Source organism: Gopherus evgoodei, chromosome 15 (genome assembly GCF_007399415.2).
Source record: "Gopherus evgoodei ecotype Sinaloan lineage chromosome 15, rGopEvg1_v1.p, whole genome shotgun sequence".
NCBI classification, from domain to species: Eukaryota; Metazoa; Chordata; order Testudines; family Testudinidae; genus Gopherus; species Gopherus evgoodei.
Window position 1 is genome coordinate 15,816,642 of NC_044336.1, and position 22,426 is coordinate 15,839,067.

Genomic DNA, 22,426 nt, shown 5'->3' on the forward strand with positions numbered 1-22,426 from the left:
AACTTCCCCACAGCCACCCACACTCATGCACGTCCACACACACCCACACGTACACCCTGCCCCCTCTCAGGGTAGGTTTGCCCTCTTTCCTATTTGTAATTTATGGCTAGAAATATTTTAAGAGCATCTTCTGAGGACAGGAATCTGACCAGTTTCCTCTCCAGCCCCGCCTTGCTCTCGCATTATACCAGGCCCCTGTGTCCCAAGTCCTCCTTCCTGCCCTGCCATCCTCCTCTCTCACATGAAGGAACAGCAGCTGGACTTTTTCTTCTGTGACTCTATGTATTCCTGAATCTGGAACCTGGGCTCGTCCGGCTGCTGCACAGCTCGCTGCTTGAGTTCTCTGAAAGAAGCACAGCGGTGACACATTGCACCAGCCACTCCTTGCACAGCAGAAGCAGCTGTGCATCTCTGAAGAACAGCGGACGTGATGCTCTTCACCTCCCTTTCTTCCAGGGGGTGGTGATGAGATGGTGGAGCACATGGCTCAGCTCCTGGAGCAGATCTGGGCCTGTGCTCCTTCCCCCAGCAGGAAATGGATGTGCCATGGAGGCGACAACCTCAGCCCACTCCAGCCCTCTCTGTCAGCCGACACATCTGGCCAAGTCTTAGCTAGTGCGCAGGAGGCCAAGAGCCACGTGGACGGGGAGATACTGCTCCAGCCAGGGAAGCAGCATGAACTCAGGGGAAGGTGAAACAAAACCCTACGAAGAATTGTATCTTGGAGGGCTAGAGTCTGCGGATGGGACAGATGTGTTAGCACAGGGTTAATCCCACTTGCTGGCAATGGACCTGCATGATGTAGCACTGGGATAACATTCAAGGAGCCTTTGATCTTTCTATTTTGTGGTGGAGCTCGAATGTACCTCTGTGAATCAGTCACCACCAACAGCATAGCCCCCTTGCATCCCCTTTGCCCTGGCCCCTGCTGCAGCTGGCATGTTGGCGGTGGAAAGCAGTGAGGTTTTTGAAGTGCTGCTGGGAACTGGACCCACATGCCAGGAACATTAGGTGGCAATTCACAGGCCTGTGACCTGACTGTCAAAAATTAGCTCTGGGCTAGAACTTGGCTCCCCAGCCTGAGAGCAGATCTGGGGATAAAAGAGACAAGGAACCAGATCCTCAGCCAAAGTCAACAGAACTCTGCCCCTTTATACCAGCTGAGGCTCTGGTCCAAGAGCTCTCAGGGATTCTGACGCTTTTTTATCTCACTCTAGAGGAAAGCGTCTGAGCGTTATAGACTTTGCCCACAGGAAGTGCTGGACTGGAGCAGACCAGCAGCCAATGCAGACCTGCAGCCTGTCCCTGCCCTGGGCGAATGCCATCTGCTTTAAAGGAAAGCATCAGACCCCCTCATTGGACAGCCCAGGTGTGCATGCTTTACAAACATCGATGAGTTAAGCTTAATAATACTCTGATATAGGGCAATTTTATAGCCATAGGAAGTTAAGCAGCTTGCCCACACAGTGAGTGTGTAGAACCCAGGAGCCCCGGTGCCTAGTCCCCTGCTCTAACCACTAGATGACACTTCTCCTTTGAAGGCAAAGATATCTCCCTCCCCTAGGGGCACATGTTCCCAACACTGTGCGCACACGTGCACATGTGAAATCAATGCCCCTCGGTATGGGAAGGCAGCCCTGGCCTGGGAAGCTGCCCTTTCAGTCCCTCAGTTACTCACTTGGCAATGGCCAGAAATGCCAGCTCCACGTTCATGCCTGTCTTGGCGCTGGTCTCCATGAAAGGCACTCCGTATTCCTGCAGAGGGGGCATAGCACCATCAGCCACTGCACTGCCAGTTACTACCTCTTCCTCTAGCTCCTGGCCTCTTCTGAAATGCCTCCCGTCAATCTACCAGCAAAGCCAATCTCAGGGGATTAAAGCCAGTTCCTTGGATCTGGGCCCTTGGCCAGAAGAGGCACCAGACAGAACAGCAACCTGAGGCAGAGCAATCGGGGCAGCACTAGAGACTTGCACAGCTGGTTACTCTTGGGCGGTCTGGTTTGAAGGAAGACCAAAGATTCCAGAAGGGAGAGAGCAGATCAGAGGCCCTCCAAGGGGGAGGGGAACAGGGGTCTCTCTGGGGATCTGGAGAGGAGGCGGCTAATGTTTTGGTGGAGCCTCATTTGACCGTATCATAGAAGAATCATAGAAGATTAGGGTTGGAAGAGACCTCAGGAGGTCATCTAGTCCAACCCCCTGCTCCAAGCAGGACCAACGCCAACTAAATCATCCCAGCCAGGGTTCTGTCAAGCTGGGCCTTAAAAACCTCCAAGGATGGAGATTCCACCACCTCCGTAGGTAACCCATTCCAGTGCTTCACCACCCTCCAAGTGAAACAGTGTTTCCTAATATCCAACTTAGACCTCCCCCACTGCAACTTGAGACCATTGCTCCTTGTTCTGTCCATCCCACTGAGCAGATGGATTAATGGTCTCTCACAAACCTTGGCAGGCTGAGGGGTGCATCCTTGTACTGCACGCTGCTCCAATTCTTATCACCACTCCCACCAATGCAGCCCTCCCAGGACCCTCCCTCACACTGCAGTTCAATTGCTCCCCCACATGCTATCTTCAGCCCTCAACCTCCTGCATCTCATAACCCTCCTTACCCTCCCACCCCATCTAGCTTTCCCCTACCTCTGACCTCTCTCACTTTCATCCCTTCAGTCCAGACACAGTCCCAAAATCAGTGCTTAATTTGTAATGAAAGAGGGGCCAGGGCTCAAGCAATTTTTTTACATTCATAACTGATGCAGCAAAACCAGAGGCTCTGGGGCTCCGACCTGCCAGGCCCAGAAGGGCCGGGGCTCCGACCTGCCAGGCCCAGAGGGGCTGGGGCTCTGACCTGCCAGGCCCCGGGCTCAGCCCTGGCAAGCCCTGGCACAAATTAAGCACAGCCCAGAGTACATGTAAATCTGAAAGTGGTGTAAGAGCTGGATGAATAGAGGTGATAGATGGATGATTGGCTCAGAGAAACAGCTCTGTGATCCCAGGGAGTAGCCTAGTTAAGGTCTGTCCCACACAGCAAAGGAGATCATAGTCTACATGGGGCTGAGGATGATGAAGGGAGGGACCAGATACCTTCAGGGATGACAGACACCCTGCAAAACCCTGGGGTGGCTTACCCTGGCTAGCGACTCTCCATCCTCCATCTTGATGACTCTCCCGCTGCTCACATCAGCCTGTAAACAAAGGGAAATCATTACTGGAGTGGCACAGACTCACAGATCAGCCTTGCGCTAGCAGGCCATCACGGAGCCACCAAGACCTAGGCTTCACTTGCTGAAGACTCAGACTTGGGCTTCCCTCTGCTGGCAGAAGTGGGCATGGACGCACCTAAGAGTCATTTTGCAGCATTTAAACCGCTCACCATGTTCTCTTAGGAAAGTTCCAAACCCAGATAAATGTCACAGGGAGGGACATGGGCACAGCAGTGGGACCTCAGAGCTCATGGATTCTGTTCCTAGCACTGACATGGGCTCCCTCTGGGACCTCGGAGGATAATTAAGGTTGGAAGAAGAGTGCTCTGTATAGGCGAAGTGTTATCACAGAACCAATTTAAGGAATTACAGAATTTAAAATGTAGCCTGGTTCTGGGTTTGGGGCAGCGAGTCACATCCACTGTAGGTCCCTGAAACAGTGGAACCCAGGGTTTGAGCCCTGGTGGTGACGCTGTCTGTGGGATATCAGAGCTTCTTGAACTTCCCTCCATGCCTACTGGACAAATCAAGGAGTGGCTGAGTTTTTTGTCTGGTACCTTGGTAGATAGGGTTTGAGGAAAAACAGACAAGGCCACAAAGGGTGATGAAGTTGGAAAATGGAGAAGCTTGAATGCTGCCCTGCATGGTCAGAGCTGATATGGATCAGCAGTGGTTGGAGATCATGTTCTTCCATAATGGGGCAGGCAAAGCACCCCATGAGATGGTGTCACTGAATGAAGAGGGGGAGCCTCAGAGCCACGTCTGTACCAATTTGTGGTGTCCTCAGTCTGAGGTGGGGGGAGACAGCACAAAACAGAGAAGGAGAGTAGCTGTCCGTGAGCACATCTCTCAGTCACCCACCAGGAAGTGACACTCACCTTATTGCCTAACAACATAATGACCACATCCTTTTGGGCATATTCGTGTATCTCTGTGAGCCAGGCCTGCAAGAGAGGAAGAGGGTCACGTGGTATTAAAGATGAACCGCAGAGACAAGCAGGTTTATATGCAACTGTAAGTGTGTGAGGAGAGCCAGGAAGGCCCCTGCATAACAACAGCCAGTCCAGATTAAAGGGGTGGAATATGGTCTGCTATTTCCATGTAGTTTTGGAGCACTTATGCCCAACGGTCTCTGGGACACACAAACAATGGCTAGTGAAAAAATTCAAGGATTCAAAATCTGCTTTTGTTCTGATGTGGAAAGAAACGGAGCCCTTTCAACATTTTTCATGGAACAAAACAGAGAAAGAAAGAGATCCCTGCTTGACCTGATTTGGGGCAGAGACTAAAACCTGGGTTGGCCACATTCCTGGGGTTATCTGAATCATGGGGCTATTTCTAGTCTGGGATGGTGCATTGTCTTTCTCTCCCTCTCCACCAGCAATTCCATCCAGGACCAGAGAAACCTTCTCAACAACAGTGTTGTCAAACTGATCTCTCTCCACAAAACGTTTCGGTTTTGACTAGTCTCCATTTTCTGATGGAAAATACGTTTCATAAAAAATTCCCATCTGGCTCTCCTCTCTGGGCACCCGAGTCAATACTTTGTCCCTGCACCTCAGTGTCCAGTAGAGTCTGCCAGCCTGCACCATCATGCGCCCAGTTCTGTGCCTCAGGATGCTGTCTGCCAAGCGGTGAGATTCAGAGGCAGCCTCCCTTTGGGTCCCTGATTTAGTATGGTGCCAGCTACCTTCGGTGCCCATTGATTGTACATGGCTTTCAATACGGTGTAGCACCAAACAATTCTTCTATACCCATCTGACTTAACAACTCATGTTACCAGCATTCAATGCCACTGCATCACCGATGTGATAGCTTGGAGAGGATAATAGTCTACTACAGTTGCCAGCTAACAGAGTTTCTCCTTCAGTTCAATTAGCAGAGGCTCTGCTTTCAGTGCTGATGACCCACGATAAGAATGCCCCACTGGTTTCAAGGAGAGCCTAAGGTGTTCAACTTTCTGCAGTACTGGGTTCTGTATTCCAGGTTCTGGACCCAGAGTACAACTATTCTCCTATGCCTGCTGTGACTAAGGCAAAGGTCACCCATTGCATCGTAACACAGAGAAAACTGAACAGGCAGGGAAGTGGCCGTTCTGCATTGCTAGCTGCCAAGAATCAGGACAGGTCCTCCCATTACATCAGTCTGCCAGAGCTTTGACAATGCTTCAGTTCTTTCCCCTGGGACTCAGGTCATCTCATCCCACAGGAAAGCCAGCTACATGGAGGAATGGGTGAAGACACAGGGACGTGTGCCTATGGTGCTAGGGGTGCACTGCACTGGGGATAGAGTTGCTGCATTAGATGGTTCTGGAAGGAGAGTTCCATGCTTGTGAGTTGAGGTGTAATGTGTTTAAAGCCAAACATAGCCTCCTGCACTGGGTTTAGGAGGCTTTCTCTCAAGCACTTAGAAAGCTATCTGGGTGTGCAGAGTCCAGACATTGAGGAATAAGGGGCTGAGGAGACTCTGCTGCCCCTCTCTGATGGTTTAGGAGTTAACAATTGTGCCAGTGAGGTCCAAGGGGATAGATACTGACCCGAATATTGTCAAAGGATATTTTGCTGGTGATGTCATAAAAGAGGAGCAAAGCTGGAAGAAAAGAAGAGAGACAAAGCAGGGGTTTAATGAGGATGCTATTCCTGGGTATTAGTGGCAAGAACAGCTCCACTACGTCTTTGGATTCCGGTTCTCATCTGACCCCGAATCGGGAAAACCACAAACCCGTCTGAGAACCTACCCTGGGCATCTCTGTAGTAGGCGTGGGTCACACTACGAAATCGCTCCTGCCCTGCTGTGTCCCAGATCTGCAAAGGAACAGCCCCGATGAAAACCAAGGGAGAAACCCCACTGCCACTCATCTCATTCCCAGCTCTCCAATCCCAGGGGAGCGTTGGCATCTGGACGTAACAGAAAGTAATGAACCAAGACCCCAGAGTCAGTGCAAGTATTCAGGAACCCACTGCTTGTCTATGCTGCTCCTTGTGTAGGAGAGGATTTCCAGGTTATAAAAACAAGTCTGAAAGAGATTCGGAGCTCTGGATTGACATGATATATGAGGTCCCAAGCCAGAGTTCAGGCTGCGAGTTGCCAAAGTTATACAGGGCAAATGCATGAAAGGTCGGTAAAAACTAAGCCTTTGTCCCTGATCTTTATGAAGAGGTGGTTTTACAGGTGTTGTATAGTGTGTACATATAGCATATCACGTACCACATCACACCTAGAAAAGTCTTTGCCCCCAAGGGCTCACCTCTCCCTGAGAAATGTCAATATTAATAGCTATCAAACGCTGGCTGGCTGTGCACGGTCGCTGCAAGAGTTGAGCTGGGAGATAACAGATCGGCTTCCCTTTCCCTCCCCCTAACCTTTATTAGGGAGTGTGTACACATGGCAAAGAATAGATAAAAGCCATCGAGCCGCCACCTATCTGTACAGACACCCTCAAGTATTAACTGCACATGCTGCATCTGGATCAATTACCGGACTCACCTGCAATTTTACTTTCACACCGTCCACTGTCACAACTTTATTCTGTAAGAGAAAACAAAACCACACTGGTTTAATATGGTGGGAATGCTGGGTGTGGTCTTTTGTGGGCTGCAGCTTCCCCATACTGCATTCCGCAGTACCATTGGCATCTTGAGCCTTATGGCATGGTTCAGTATAGACCAGCGCCATTGATGCAGGCGCATGCAATGCTGGATTCAGAGCCTGGAGACAAAAAGAGAAGGAGGTAACAGGTAACTCTCTTCTAGGTCTGTCTCCTTTCTCTGCAGCAGCTTCTTCTGTCAGCTAAATAGCAAGGCAGGATATTAACAAAGATAGATGTTAATCGACTCAATGTTCATACTCATGGTGTGAGCCCACTGAATACATTCAAACTGACAGCTGGGGAGAAAGCTTCCAGCTTGGGCATCCCTCAAGGATGCATTTTCCTATAATTTAAACATCCATCTGAAGAGACCGGGAGCTGGTGAACATAAGAATAGCCATACTGGGTCAGACCAAAGGTTCATCTAGCCCAGTATCCTGTCTGCCAACAGTGGCCAATGCCAGGTGCCCCAGAGGGAATTAACAGCACAGGTAATCATCAAGTGATCCATTCCCTGTCGCCCATTCCCAGTTTCTGGCAAACAGGCTAGCCAGGACACCATCCCTGCTCACACATCACGGTCATGGGCACCCTAGAAATATCATAGCTTAGACAGATTGCATTAGAAGCAGAAAAACAGAGACATCCAGAAATAATAATGTATGGAATGAAGGCATCTAACAGAACATCTCTCCTGAACCCCTCTTCAGAGCTTGGACCAAAAAACCAACAGGAGGTGTTTGTTACCAGCCTGCCCTGCAGGGCACTTTACACCAAGCTGCAACATCCTCTCTCCTCCACTGATCTGAAATTCAGCCTCTCACAGAATTTGAAACACCCAGTGCCACAATCTGGCTGGTTTTCTTTTATCTCAGAGCCTCTGGGCGTGAGCAGAAGTGCTAACAGATGGGCTGAAACCTGCGAGGTGCTGACTGCCCGCAGTTCCTGCCGACATCTGTGGGAGTTGAAGGAAGTGCTTTGCACTTTGCAGGATTGGACCTAACACGTGAGTGACACAGCTCTGGTCTGGGTTATTTCCGGGATTGCCCCAGATTAACAGACTAAGGCCATGGCTACACTGAAGATTTGCAGCGCTGGTGATGGGGTTACAGTGCTGCAACTCACTCTGTGTCCACACTTGCAAAGCACGGCCAGTGCTGCAACTCCCTGGCTGCAACGCTGGCTGTACACCTGGTCTGCCTGGGGTGTAGCGATTCCAGCGCTGGTGATGCAGCGCTGGTCATCAAGTGTGGACACCAACAGCGCTTTTATTGGCCTCCAGGGTATTAGGAGGTATCCCAGCATACCTTTTCAGCCACTGCTCATCGTTTCACACTCCACTGCCCTGGGCTCAGGTGACCCGCCCTTTAAATGCACCGGGAATTTTAAAAATCCCCTTCCTGTTTGCTCAGCCAGGTGTGGAGTGCAATCAATCAATCAATCAATCAGTGACCATGCCTCCACGCCCCAAACGAACCCCAGCATGGAACAATTCCGAGCTGCAGGACCTCATCAGTGTTTGGGGTGAGGAAGCTGTGCAATCACAGATGCGCTCCAGCCGTAGAAATTATGATACCTATGGGCAGATATCAAAGTCCTTGCTGCTAAGGGGCCATGAACGGGACGTGTTGCAGTGCAGGGTAAAAGTAAAAGAGCTGTGCAGTGCCTATTGCAAAACCCGTGAGGGAAACCGTCGCTCGGGAGCTGCCCCCACGACCTGCCGTTTTTACAAGGAGCTGGATGCCATACTTGGGTGTGACCCCACTGCCAATCCGAGGAGCACGATGGAGAGTTCAGAGCAGGGAGAAGTGGGGGAGGGTGTAGAGGAAGCCGAGAGTGAGGCTACTGGGGTGGAGGGAGACACCCTGGAGTCCCAGGAGGCATGCAGCCAGGAGCTCTTCTCAAGCCAGGAGGAGGTTAGCCAGTCGCAGCAGCTGGAACTTGTTGGTGAAGAGGAAGCAGAGGAGCGTGTTCCCTGTAAGCAGATTTTATTTTTAGGTTGGAAATGTTTTGTGAGAGGAGGGTGGGGGTTATGGCTCCTTGAATGCATGCCTAAATGTGGAATAGCCATTGATTTGGTCTATCACGTCTCTGTAATCAGCCTCGGTAATCTCTTTAAAAGTTGCAGCCAGAGCGTGGGCAATGTGCTTGCGCAAGTTTATAGGGAGAGCCACCGTGGTCCTTGTCCCAGTCAGGCTAACTCATCCACGCCACTGTGCCGCGAGGGGTGAGGGGACCATTGCTGCACACAGGCAAGCTGCATAGGGTCCAGGGCGGAATCCACATTGCTGTAGAAGACTCTCTCTCTCTTGCCACGTAACACGCAGCAGTGATATATCTGGCAGTAGAAAATCCTGTTGAAAATGTAGTGATGATTGTTCAGCGCAGGTCCCCAACTATCTGCAATCTGCTTTCCCCACTGCTGCTCCCCAACTGTTTGCCCTCTGCTTTCCCCACTGCTGCTCCCCAACTGTCTGCCTCTGCTTTCCCCAATGTACAGAAATCCCAGCCCTCTGGCAGTTCCCCTTCCCAGGTGAAGTCGCGGCAGAAACACTCACCCCATTGCTAGACATGCCTATGCCTTCGCTGCCGTGGCCTCTCTGTGCTATGTTAGGTATGTGGGAATGATGCTACAAAAAGTCTACAAACTCCTTCACTGTGATAATAAACAATGTAGCCTTTGTATTAAATGTTTCTATTTATGTTTTTTTACGTGACCTTGAATAATCCAGCCCTATCACCGCCTGCCCGAAGGTTACAGAAATTGAGGAAAAATCCTAGAAAATCAAAAGAAGATTTGATCAAAGCAGTTATGAATCAGTAGGCCAGAGACAGTAAGAGGCTACAGGACTGGAGAGAGAAAATGCATGAGTGGAGACAAACACAGAGCAGGAGAAAGGAATTGGCTACCAAGAAAAGCACAAAGCAGCTGATAAGCCTCCTGGCTCGCCAAACTGACTGTATGCAGTCTCTCGTAGCCATGCAGGCAGATCAGTACCATGGTAACCCCCACCCCTCCCAAAGCTCTCTCCCTTGTTCCCCAGTATTTGCACAAAACACCTTTCTCCAGCAGCCTGGTTCTTACCACCACCAGCTGCCCCCAACACCTGTACGATCACCTACCAGCCCTGATAACTACAACCCTTACCCTATGCACTCAACCCCCATCACGATGCAGCATATTAATCCTGAAGTACAGCAGGCATTGAACAGCAATCCAAGCAGGACATATTCATACCTCTGAATGTACAGTCCACCACCCTACGCCCCTGCCCTTTTATGTACTGTATTTTGAATAAATGATTTCTTGGCTTATAAAACATTTTTTATTATTGAAGAAAGTGATAAATACTGTACCCCAAGGGAAAAACAGGCACAGCAAAGGCACCAAACATTACTGTTGGCTTTCAGCCTCAAATTGCTCCCTTAAGGCATCCCTAATCATTGAAGCCCTTTGCTGGGCCTCTCTAGTAGCCCTGCTCTCTGGCTGTGCAAATTCAGCCTCTAGGCGTCGAACCTCGGAGGCCCATTCCTCACTGAATCTTTCACCCTTCCCTTCACAAATATTATGGAGGGTACAGCACGCGGATATAACAGCAGAGATGCTGCTTTCCCCCAAATCTAGCTTCCCGTAGAGACACCTCCAGCGCGCCTTTAAACAGCCAAAAGCACACTCCACAGTCATTCTGCACCGGCTCAGCCTGTAGTTTAACCGGTCCTTGCTCCTGTCAAGCTTCCCTGTATATGGTTTCATGAGCCATGGCATTAAGGGGTAAGCGGGGTCTCCAAGGATCACAATGGGCATTTTGACATCCCCTACTGTGATCTTGCGGTCTGGGAAAAAACTCCCGGCCATCAGCTTCCTGAACAGGGCACTGTTCCGAAAGATGTGTGCATCATGCACCTTTCCAAGCCATCCTGAGTAAATGTCAGTGAAACGCCCACGGTGATCCACAAGCGCTTGGAGAACCACAGAGAAATACCCCTTGCGATTAATGTACTCGGATGCCAGGTGGGGTGGTGCCAGAATAGGAATGTGCATCCCATCTATTGCCCCTCCACAGTTAGGGAAACCCATTTGTGCAAAGCCATCCACAATGTCCTGCACGTTCCCCAGAATCACGGTTCTTCTTAGCATGGTGCGATTAATGGCCGTGCAAACTTGCATCAACACTATTCCAACGGTCGACTTTCCCACTCCAAACTGGTTCACCACCGATCGGTAGCTGTCTGGAGTTGCCAGCTTCCAGATTGCAATAGCCACCCGCTTCTCCACTGGCAGGGAAGCTCTCAATCTCGTGTCCCTGCGCCGCAGGGTAGGGGCGAGCTCAGCACACAGTCCCATGAAAGTGGCTTTTCTCATCTGAAAGTTCTGCAGCCACTGCTCGTCATCCCAGGCTTGCAGGACGATGTGATCCCACCACTCAGTGCTCGTTTCCCGAGCCCAAAGGCGCCGTTCCATGGTGCTGAGCACATCTGTTACTGCCACAAGCAATTGAGTGTCTTGCGCGCCAGGCGAATCAATATCATCGCCTGACTCCTCACTGTCACTTTGGAGCTGAAGGAATAGCTCCACTGCCATGCGTGATGTGCTGGCAACATTCATCAGCAAGGTCCTCAGCAGCTCAGGCTCCATTTGTAACAGAAATCACGCTGCAGACTCACAATGGTGCCAAACTGCTCGGAATGTGCAGCAAAGCACCACGGGGCGCTGGAACAGGAAGTGGAAAGACCCGTACCCTTCCGTCTCCTTCCCACAAGCCACAGCGCCAAAATGGGACGAGGTGCTCTGTGGGATAGCTGCCCACAATGCACCACTCCCAACAGCGCTGCAAGTGCTGCAAATGTGGCCACACTGCAGCGCTGGTAGCTGTCAGTGTGGCCACACTGCAGTGCTGGCCCTACACAGCTGTACGAACACAGCTGTAACTCCCAGCGCTGCACAAATGTAAGTGTAGCCATACCCAAAGGCAGTCACTTGAGAAACAGAAGCAGAGATCAGTGGGAAAATTCAGTGCAGCCTCAGCCTGGGTGAGAATTTACATGGCCCTCTCCAGCTAAGGGGTTCATTTGGTGGCAGTAAAGGAGAGAAGTAGAATTTACATGGCCCAGTCATTTGGTGGCAGTAAAGGAGAGAAGTAGAATTTACATGGCCCTGTCCAGCTGATGGCAGTAAAGGAGAGAAGTAGAATTTACATGGCCCTCTCCAGCTAAGGGGTTCATTTGGTGGCAGTAAAGGAGAGAAGTAGAAATCCTGTAAACATCAACCAGCTCACGTATTAAAGAAGCAGCAAGTGCCACTAAACCGAGACCCATGCTCCACCTGCTCAGACTCCTACCTGTGTGTGCAAACAGGCTTGCTGGGGGTGTTTTCATACTGCGGATAGTTGGAGGCGCCAGGCCACTGATACCTTGTTTTGATTGGCTGAGTGGGTGTTTTTTATCAGTGAATACTCTTTTTACTCGGGTTATGACTGGCAGGGTGGGGGTCACTTGCCAGTGCATTCTCTGATTGGCTGGCTGCCTTCCTAATGAATGCCCTGGATACTCTGGTTGCTTTGACTGGGCACCTCTTGAGAGCAGATATTGACATGGTGGTGCCAGACCCTGAATGGGTAAGGAGAGGGTGCACCAAGGTGGGATGCTGCTGCCAAACCCTTGTCACGGAGTCACCGGGTGATGCTCTGGAACTGCTCCCCACCAAGCCAGTCAGGACTTTGGGCTTCACCTCCTGGGTCTCTCCTTGGAGCATTCAGCATCCTCTGCCCCTCCGTGCGCTTCCCACAGCGAGTCCACCCCAGCAGGGTCCTGGGGAAGCCACCGGGTTCTGCACCCCCACTTTGCAGTCAGACGTGACTCTCAGCCAGCCAGTAAAACAGAGGTTTATTCGATGACAGGAACAGGGTCTAAAACAGAGCTTGTAGATACAGCGAACCGGACCCCTCGGCTGGGTCCATTCTGGGGGCAGTGTGCCAGACCCCCAGGTCTGCCCTCCACCCTTGACCCCAGCCAGCTCCTGACTAACAACCCCTCCCAGCCCCTCCTCTCTCCTCAGCCCCTTTCCCAGGCCAGGAGGTCACCTGATCCCTTTGTCTCCAACACCTTCAGCTGGCACCTTTGCAGGGGAGGGGCCCAGGCCATCAGTTGCTAGGAGACACAGTGTCAGGCATTTAGGTGCACTGGCCCTTTGCTCTGCCAGATACTTAAGAACTGGCATGGGGACACTGAGGCACCAATACAGTATTCAGAGAAAACGTTAGGAACTTTCCCAGTTCGTTCCAACCCTCCCCTGGCTGCAGACGAAAAATCTAGTGGAACTCAGAAGTGGGGGCATTAAAAAGGCATCAAATGCGCAGGTTAAATGCAACAGGTCATCTGTAATTAATACGAGCACACTAGCCTTGAACACTTGTCACCAGAGTAATGACACGATGCAAAACAGAGAGGCCCAGGTAGAGCTCTCCATTCAGTCGCAGGGAGCTTGCATCTGGCTGATGCCTCAGGGCAGTGCATGGAGCACTACCACAACAGTGCAAGAAAACACAACACCGCATGCATGCTCTCGCCCAGCCCAGCCACGCACAGTGACAGGAACAGGGTCTCTTCCTCTTGTTCTTGTCTTAACGTTGTTTTTAGCTTTGGAGCAGAGACTGTGCTGCATGCCTAGGAAAAGCACCACAGAAAGCAACGGTTCAGCTGTTGGTGTGCAGAAACCACTGCCCACCACGCTAACCAATCTAGAGTTTCATGGTTTACTTGTACAGCCCCATCTGTCTGTAGCCATCGGTTGTCTCCTGTCTTACATTTAGACTGGACACTCCTTGGGTCAGGGATCGTCTTTTTGTTCTGTGTTTGCACAGCACCTAGCACCATGGGCTCCTGGGCCATGTGGGGCTCCTAGATACGGTAATAACACAAATGATAAATAATAATAATAAAATAAGGCCCAATCCACAGGAATGGAGTAAAAGGCGGCTTCAGTTTCTGGGCTGCTCTGGGGGCCAAAACAAAGCAGCACATAGGGGCTGACGCAGGAGACAGAATCTGCCTCTCCATCTTTGTATGTATAGTAAAGCACCATGTATCCTTATGGTGCTGTATCAACAATTCAGCACAGAGCTACCAAGGGCAATATAGAAAGCCCTGAGGTTAAAATGTCAAGTCACTGACATCAAGAATGTACCTTCATTCCACACACACCTGCACTTTCCCCAACACAACCACCCCCTGCAGCATCACAAGGTCACATGTCTGCATCCCAGGACACAGAGATCCCAGATCCCACAGACCCACAATGTCATGGGCACAACCCTGCATTAATAATCAGTTGCACACACCTGCATTACAGACAGGGCTTGGTGAACTAGTCTGGGTAAAACAAGAACCAGGTGGAACATTTCATCACACTGAAGCTGAAGGTGATTTGAGGGCTGGAAGAGTAAAGGTAACGCTCTGAAACCCTGGCTTCAGTTTTGCACCTCTCTGCCTTGCACAGCTACAGCAAGAGATGCTGGTTCCAGGAGAACAGATGGTTTTTGGCCCAGATGATCAGTAAGCATCCTGGGGCATGGACCATCTTTTTGTTCCATGTTCGTACGCTGCCTAGCACAATAGGGTGCTGGGCCAGGCCTGGGCCTCAGAGGAGCTGGGGTCATACAAATCAATAATGGCAATCCTCCTCCTTCTCCCCAGGAAGCCTTTCATGCTACAGTCCAGCTCAGTTGTGCAGGCTTCAAATGTTCACAGAACGGTGGAATAAGAGCCCAGACGTTTGGGCGTTTATCTGGCTCAAACCTCTGAGGTTCACCCTTCACTACTGATAAACCTCTGGCATCCATGCAGGCACACTGCACACCCATGCACACCAATGTCATATACAATACATCCTTTGGGAGAACATATCCTCCATTCATAGAGCCAGACTCCAATCTCTGTGTGGCTTAATTCAGTGGACAAACTCCCAATTTGCCCCAGTGTAAGTGAGAGCAGAGTCAGGCCCTAAGTGTGAACGGAGGGCTAGAAATATAAGACAATAAGAAAAGATCCCATGTCAGGACAGCAAAACCTGGGTCTGAGTCTTCTGCTTCCCTGACTCTAATGTACTTTCAGGGCCTACACACTACAGGGATTGGTGCCCTCTGAATACACTAAACTGTACGCTAGAGATACTCTCCATAGCTGCAGCAGCACTACTGGCTCCAGCCCCACCTGCATGTGGATCACATCAGCCAATCACATAATCCTCTCTGCGCTTGCCCCTTTTCTTCGGGCAATAGCTCCTGCAATCGAAGACACAAGGGCAGTTTAATTGAAGCCTCTTCCATTCAATGATTATCTGAATGTGGGCAGAGGGGGTGCTTCATGCTCATCCCCTCAGCTGTAACAAGGGGCTCTCCCTAGCGCAGAAAGCTGCAGCGTCTCACCCGGAAGTCTATGCCGACAGTGGCTATGAAGGTCCCAGAGAGGAAGGCCCCGTCTTTGAACTGGAGCAGGAAGCAGGTTTTCCCCACGCCTGAATCGCCGAGCAGCATCACCTACAACATGGGTGCAAAAACTCATTAATAGTGCGGGGGGAGAGTGCGATTCGGGGTGAGGGCAGAACCGGGGTGAGGGTGGTACAGCCCTCTTGAGGAGGAGCACCGATTGGGGCAGTGGGTGACACAGTCATGGGCAGCCTGGGGTGTTTCTTTTTGATCCCAGAGCTTGTCAGAGCGATCAGTTTCCTTTCCTCTCCCAACTCTCTTCCTCTTCCAAACACAGATTTGAGCCCCACACAAAGCGACACGGCCCTATAGCGTATGGCTCACATACAGCTTCCCTTAAAGCAGCGTCTCCCCAGCCGGAGGCAATGTTCCCCTGCAGTGTCGGCTGCTTCCTAGACTGGGAATTGCTTCTGTAGTTGAAGGTGAGTCCTAGAAATTAACTTCCTTCCCTCCCTGCTCCTGTGGTGGCCTCTAATACAGTCAGAGCCAGGAACAGCTCAGATGTTCAGAGCCGAGGTATGGGCAGCATCTCACTGGCTCAGGTTTCCTTCTCTTCTCTTTGCTCCCACAGTACTCAGCCATGACAGCAATGACCTGACTCCATGGAGCTTCCAATGAGCAAAATATAAGAAAGAAAGAAAGAAAGAAAGAAAGAAAGAAAGAAAAGCACTAGAAGCAATGGAAGTCATTGCAGGAGGGATGTCACTGCTAAAGAGTCTGACCATGACCCCATTATCAAGCAGGGAATGGCTAAATGAGTTTCCCCTCTAAATGAACATATCATTTAATTACTGCTTCTACCAATGCTTCGCAATGGCGTTAGGCCAGGGGCACTATGCTGCTGGCGCTCTTTGTAATTAGACACGTTCCATCTACCAATACCCCATCCATCTCTTAATGGAGAATGGGACACACTATGGCACTATCCCCCTCCAGTCAGTTCTCCAGATACCAGCATCAGGTTATCACAGGTAGAATGATGAAGATTTCAGGCCTAGCTCAAGAAATAGCTCATTCTTTCTGTCCCATTTGTCCAGGCCCAAGGAGAAAGTCCAGGATATACACCTTAACACATTCAATCTGCCTTCACCAAACATGGACATTGCACCACAGAAATAGATCACATCATGGAACGGTCCACCCAATTACCCTTAAAGAACCTGCTTCAATACAGAAATAAAACCCCCTCAAACCACACACCCCTACTTGTCACCAAACCTACTATCTCATACCGGAACTCAAACAGGATAACATCAAACAACTACAACAATACTTGATAGGGACTCTGTCCTGAAAGAAATCTCTCCTGAACCCCGACTTCTGGCCTACAAACAACTCCCCAACCTCTCCAAGCTCATCATCAGAAGCAAGCTCCCCATAGACTAGGACTCATCAACTCAAAGTGGTGCCAGACCCTGCCAGAATAACAGATGCAAAACCTGCAGCCACATCTCCGCTGCTCCAATGATCAACACATCTCACAACTCACCTTTCAAGACCCCTGGATCCTACACGTGCACATCACAACCTCATTCAGTGCATTAAATGCACAGTAACTACTATGTGGATGAAACCAGACAATCACTCTGCTCTCGAATGAACTCACACAGGAAAACGATACAAGACAAACACCCTGTCACCTGTGGGTGAACCCTTTCCACAAAGCCGTCACTCTGTATCTGACCTCTCAGTCCTCATCCTCGAGGGAAACCTGCACAACACTTTCAAAAGACAAGCCTGTGAGCTTAAATTCATAACTTTGTAAGGCACTAAAACTCATGGACTGACCAGAGGCACTGGATTTATGACTTACTACAACAATCCATAACCCACTAACAACACCCTCCCCAGCTGCCTTCTTCCCACTTCCTTCACCCCCCATGACTGGATGGGTGTTAATGGGCCACTTCCCTTTGAATGGTCCCTTGCAATATGTGATAATTACTTACACTGAACAATCGGTTCCACCTTGTACGTAGCTGTGACTCTCCGAGTACCTTTCCCAGAGCTCTGGGTAAACTCGAAATTGCCTCTCTCACCAATGGAAGCTGGTCCAATAAAAGATCTTACCACGCCAGCCTTGTTTCCTTGAGCAAACTCTGCCAGCCCCAGGCCTCTCCGCCTTGCTCCAATCACCTCACCCACACCAGATACCAAAACAAACACACAGCTCAGCATCCACTCCTCCTGAGCAAACAGCACTCAGCTTGGATTCCCCGGCTTCATTGGCACCTCCACATTCATTTTTACACCAGGGAGGGCGAGGCGGCACCCTCGTCAGGAGAAAGGCTGTGCATTATTAACAAGTACTCAGCTGCCCAGAAAGTGTGATCCCTTCCGGCCTGCTTTGTGATGACAGCAATTTCCTGGCTGTCACTGGGTGATAATTCATCAGGCACGCGGGCAGCCCCTGTTAAAAACAGACCCGAAGCAGGGACTACCGCAAGTGACCTGCAGAGAATGAAATAGTCTACGGTCCTGCCTGTCAGCGGAGATGAGCTCCCGCATCCTCTGTGGAAGTCAGTGGGAGCTGCAGGTGGTCTGCGCTTCTGAAAGTCAGGCCCTGACATTCTAGTTGTCCCTGTCCGGACACGCAAACAAGGCGTCTGTCCTGGAGGAAAGATGGGGGATGGGATCATTCTTGTTGGGCCAGCAAATAAGCTGTACCTCAAAAGATCCTGAGCCCCCAAATGACCCTTCTGCAGGTGAATTCACCTTGACTGATGTCGCCAAATTCTTTGCTGCAGACACACCTGAACAGAGGCAAGCTTTGGGAACAGCACTCTATTCTGGCCCTAGCATTCTCCAGGTAAAGTTCCTAGGTTGCTTTCGAGAAAAAACTCTCCCCGCATCAGCCCACCAAAAGAATCAGAAAGAAAGAAGCAGGAGGAAGGTGAGAGCATTAAAAAAGAAAACAAAAGAAAGAAGTGTCCAAGAAAAAAAATGGACTCAAATGCAATTTTTCGTAATAACCAAAGCAAAGCAGGATGAACCCTCACAGCAATCGCAGACAGGGGCAAAACAAGCTGAAAGGCAGAGTGGAAGAATGGTCAGGGTGCTAGCTGAGACTCAGAAGTATTCCTGCCCCTCCCTCGATTCAATTCCCTGCTCTGGCACAGACTTCCTGTGTGACCTTGGTCAATTCACTTTTCCTCTCTGTGCCTCAGTATCCCTAGCCATACAGTGGGGTTGTAACAGCCCTGCCCTGCCTCCTAGGGGTGTTGTGAGGCTAAATACCTTAAAGATTGTGGTTAACTCTGGGAGTGGGAGCTATATAAGATAGGTATTGCAGCTGGGAGCAAGCAAAGCAAGCCCCATGAGGAAATGTTTCTCCCTGTGTTCACAGCTCAGGGTGCAAATGCAGAGCTCTGTGAGCATAGCGAGACCCAGCAAGAGAAGGGAAGGGCCGCACACATCTCACGGTAAAAAGATTTATAAGGATCCTTCTCAGATGCAGGCTGCAGTCTCTAAGGAACACAGCGAGCACCTACTCTGCTGGGTCTGGATCAAGTCCAGCTCACACATTCCCACTTGCCATGGCCTGGCCTCTCCTCTGGGCAGGGGTGCAGGGACAATTTGAGAGGTGGCTCCACTATCACCAGAACTCCCTACCGATGAGCACATCCAGTGTTGGGGGGAGCACTTCTAGGGCTGGTAGCAGATACCTCTGCTGGGAGCCATTGCCATGAGGCTGACTTGGTCAGGTGCCCATCAAGTGAAGGTGCCTGATGGCAACTTGCAGCTGACTGTGGGGACAGAGAATGAGGAAGCTGGTAAAGGGACAGAATTGACAGCTGCCAACCGCCCCTGCACTCTGGGTGCCCGCCCTCCACGGCAGTCCTGCTTCCACTGCCATGGGAAGTCACATGGGACCCGGGCCCTTGTCAGACACGAAGCCAGGACCCTCGGGGTTGGTTCCCAGCCTCCTCAGGCTGTGGGACCAGGTCACAAAAACGGCTCTTTCTGTGACCCGGCCCACAGGTGCTTTAGGTGAGCTTCCCTCTCCACGGCCAAAGCAACATACCCGCCTCTGTCGCATGCAGGGACAGCAGCCCCCGAGCCAGGCCAGCCCCACACTGGAAGGGGAGGGCACCCCCCGCCCCAGCTTCAGAGCGGATCCCTGAGACCCAGGGCGCGTCTGACAGGCACTAGGGGGCGGGGGGCATGAGCCTGGACCCGAACCCTTCCCTCCCCCACTGGCCCCTTCGCTGACTGCCCCCGCTGCAGAGATGCTGTCAACACGCTGCCCGCAAAACCGCTCGCTTCCTCCGGAGCCGGGGGCACGTGAGCGGCACCAGGGCTGCAGGGGGAGCCGCGTGCACCAGCGAGCGGGGCAGAAAACCAGCCCCACAGGAGCGTGGCCACGGGGAAGAGGCTCCCCCGCCGGTCCAGGCTCCGGGACAGCTGGGAGCGGGTCGGTGGGGCCGGCCAGCCCCCGCCAGCACTGGCCCAGCGCAACGCCAGGGGGCCCCGGTGAGCGACCCGCCCCGCTGCCCAGCTGCGCTGCCCGGCGGCTCCGACCCCTCCCGGCCCCCGGGGCGCAGGCAGCGCTGGGCGGCTCGCGGTGCCCATCTCCCCCCCGCCGGCGCGGGCTCCCACCTTGCAGGCGAGATCGTAGCCCTGCGTGAGCGACGGGGACCGCTCCGGGGCCGCAGCAGGGCCGCCGTTCTGGGCAGGAGCCGCGGACCCTGCCCGGCCACTCATGGTCCCAGGAGCCCGGGGCCCGCAGCGAGCAGGAACTAGGAGAGGCTGGGCAGCGCCCGCCCCGCTGCTCCTCCTCCCCGCGGCCCGCCCCCTGCCTGGCCCCGCTGCTCTCCGTGCCGGGGACCGGACCGAACCCGGGACCGGAGCCAGCCTGGCAGCCTCCCCCAGCCAGCGACAGCCGGCCCCGGCCGTTGCTCTGCGGGCTGCGCAGAACCGAACCTCGCTGCGCGTTCCTAGGGCCGAACCGAACCGAACCGAGCCTCAGCGCTCCCTGCCCCGGACCGAGCCGCTTTCCTCTCTCAGCCCGGGCATGGACCAGACCCGGCCGTGCCACCCCCGCCAGAACAGAACCCGGTACCCCGCCCGGACCGGACCCGGCGGTGCCACCCCCGCCAGAACAGAACCCAGTTCCTTGCCCGGACCAGACCCGGTGGTGCCACCCCCGCCAGAACAGAACCCGGTACCCCGCCCGGACCGGACCCGGCGGTGCCACCCCCGCCAGAACAGAACCCAGTTCCTTGCCCGGACCAGACCCGGTGGTGCCACCCCCGCCAGAACAGAACCCGGTACCCCGCCCGGACCGGACCCGGCGGTGCCACCCCCGCCAGAACAGAACCCGGTACCCCGCCCGGACCGGACCCAGCGGTGCCACCCCCGCCAGAACAGAACCCGGTACCCCGCCCGGACCGGACCCGGCGGTGCCACCCCCCGCCAGAACAGAACCCGGTACCCCGCCCGGACCGGACCCGGCGGTGCCACCCCCGCCAGAACAGAACCCGGTACCCCGCCCGGACCGGACCCGGCCGTGCCACCCCCGCCAGAACAGAACCCGGTACCCCACCCGGACCGGACCCGGCGGTGCCACCCCCGCCAGAACAGAACCCAGTTCCTTGCCCGGACCAAACCCGGTGGTGCCACTCCTGCCAGAACACAAGCCGGTCCCCTGCCCGGACCGAGCTGCTTCCCTCTCCCAGCTCGGGCACGGACCGGACCCAGCGGTGCCACCTCCGCCAGAACAGAACCCCGTCCCCTGCCTGGACTGGATCAAACGCTGCTCCCAAGCCACCCAAGTCCAGCAGAACCCAGCCCTCCCTTCCTCTGGGCTCAGTGAACTTATTGAGTCTCCCCTTGGTCCTGGAACCGGGCCCAACCGAGCCCCTGTCCAGGCAGTCCAGTTCGGTCCCCTTCACACCCCCATTTAGGTGCCCTATCCCTCTTCTCCTCCAGCTCAGCCCCCTGCCCACACTCCATCTTCCCCAGCCTCTCTGGAGCCAGGTGAAGGGGGGGTTGGTTTGACTCCCATGGGAGATTTAGCAGAGCCAGGTGAGGAGGGCTTTACAGCTGGGCACAGTGGACCCAGCTGGATCAACTCATCAGCCTGCATCCAGCCAGCCAAAGCCCAGGGCCACAGTTGGTTGTAGGCTGCTGCCCAGGGAGATGTGGGCCTGTCCCATGGAGAGGGCCCTAGGCACTGGGAGGTGGGTGGCCTCAGACAGTGATGGTCATTGTGTGAGTGGCTGCAGGCTGGTAAGGGAGACCGCTGCTGGCTCATCTGGAGCGGAGGGACCCAGAGCGCAGGCTGCATTGCCCTGTGCATGTCTATATGGACATGCCGTGGCTGTGTGCATGTCCAGCTACCTGGGTGGAGGAGAACATATGGGAAGCCTTCAGATCACACTCCAGCCGCTACCTTCATGGACACAAATCTGACATCAGGAATCATAACATTCAAAAACCAGTAGGAGAACACTTCAACTTTCCTGGTCAGTCAGTAACACACTTAAAGGTGGTAATTTTGCAACAGAAAAGCTTCAAAAACAGACTCCAATGAGAAACTGCTGAACTTGAATTAGTATGCAAACTAGATACCATCAATTTATGGTTGAATGGAGACTGGGAATGGCTGAGCCATTACACACACTGAATCTATTTCCCCATGTTAAGTATCCTCACGCCTTCTTGTCAAACTGTCTGAAATGGGCCATCTTGATTATCACTACAAAAGTTTTTTTTCTCCTGCTAATAGCTCATCTTAATTAATTAGCCTCTTAGAGTTGGTAAGGCAACTCCCATCTTTTCATGTTCTCTGTGTATATATATATATATCTTCTTACTATATGTTCCATTCTATGCATCCAGTGAAGTGGGCTGTAGCCCACGAAAGCTCATGCTCAAATAAATTTGTTAGTCTCTAAGGTGCCACAAGTACGCCTGTTCTTTTTGCAGATACAGACTAACACAGCTGCTATTCTGAAACCCTTCATGAGAAGGGCTCATACTTTTCGGTTTGTCCTCAAAGCTAAGACATCAACCAGTACACACTAGAGACAGGGCTTAATTTGTAATGAAAGAGGTGCCGGAGTTCAAGTAATTTTTTTACATTCATAACTGATGCAGTAAACCCAGAGGTGCCGGGCTCTGAACTGCCAGGCCCAGAGGTGCAGGGGCTCA

At 52.5% G+C, this 22,426-nt stretch overlaps 1 protein-coding gene across 6 annotated transcripts in view; it reads right to left on the reverse strand.

The window, feature by feature from the left end:
* RAB37 (RAB37, member RAS oncogene family) overlaps positions 1 to 22,426 on the reverse strand; it is a 69,952-nt gene that overhangs the window by 6,179 nt on the left and 41,347 nt on the right. For 2 of the 6 annotated variants that reach the window (XM_030534493.1, XM_030534487.1), the window contains exons 3-8: positions 6,686 to 6,727; positions 5,937 to 6,003; positions 5,736 to 5,788; positions 4,078 to 4,143; positions 3,125 to 3,181; positions 1,679 to 1,755 (exon numbers count right to left, since the gene is read on the reverse strand). In XM_030534493.1, the coding sequence (XP_030390353.1) occupies positions 1,679 to 1,755; positions 3,125 to 3,181; positions 4,078 to 4,143; positions 5,736 to 5,788; positions 5,937 to 6,003; positions 6,686 to 6,727 (362 nt within the window). Of the gene's footprint in view, positions 1 to 120; positions 344 to 1,678; positions 1,756 to 3,124; positions 3,182 to 4,077; positions 4,144 to 5,735; positions 5,789 to 5,936; positions 6,004 to 6,685; positions 6,728 to 15,211; positions 15,323 to 17,220; positions 17,565 to 19,870; positions 19,978 to 22,426 lie in introns of those variants that run through there. The other 4 variants (XM_030534492.1, XM_030534488.1, XM_030534490.1 and 1 more) reach the window with 4 other exon arrangements.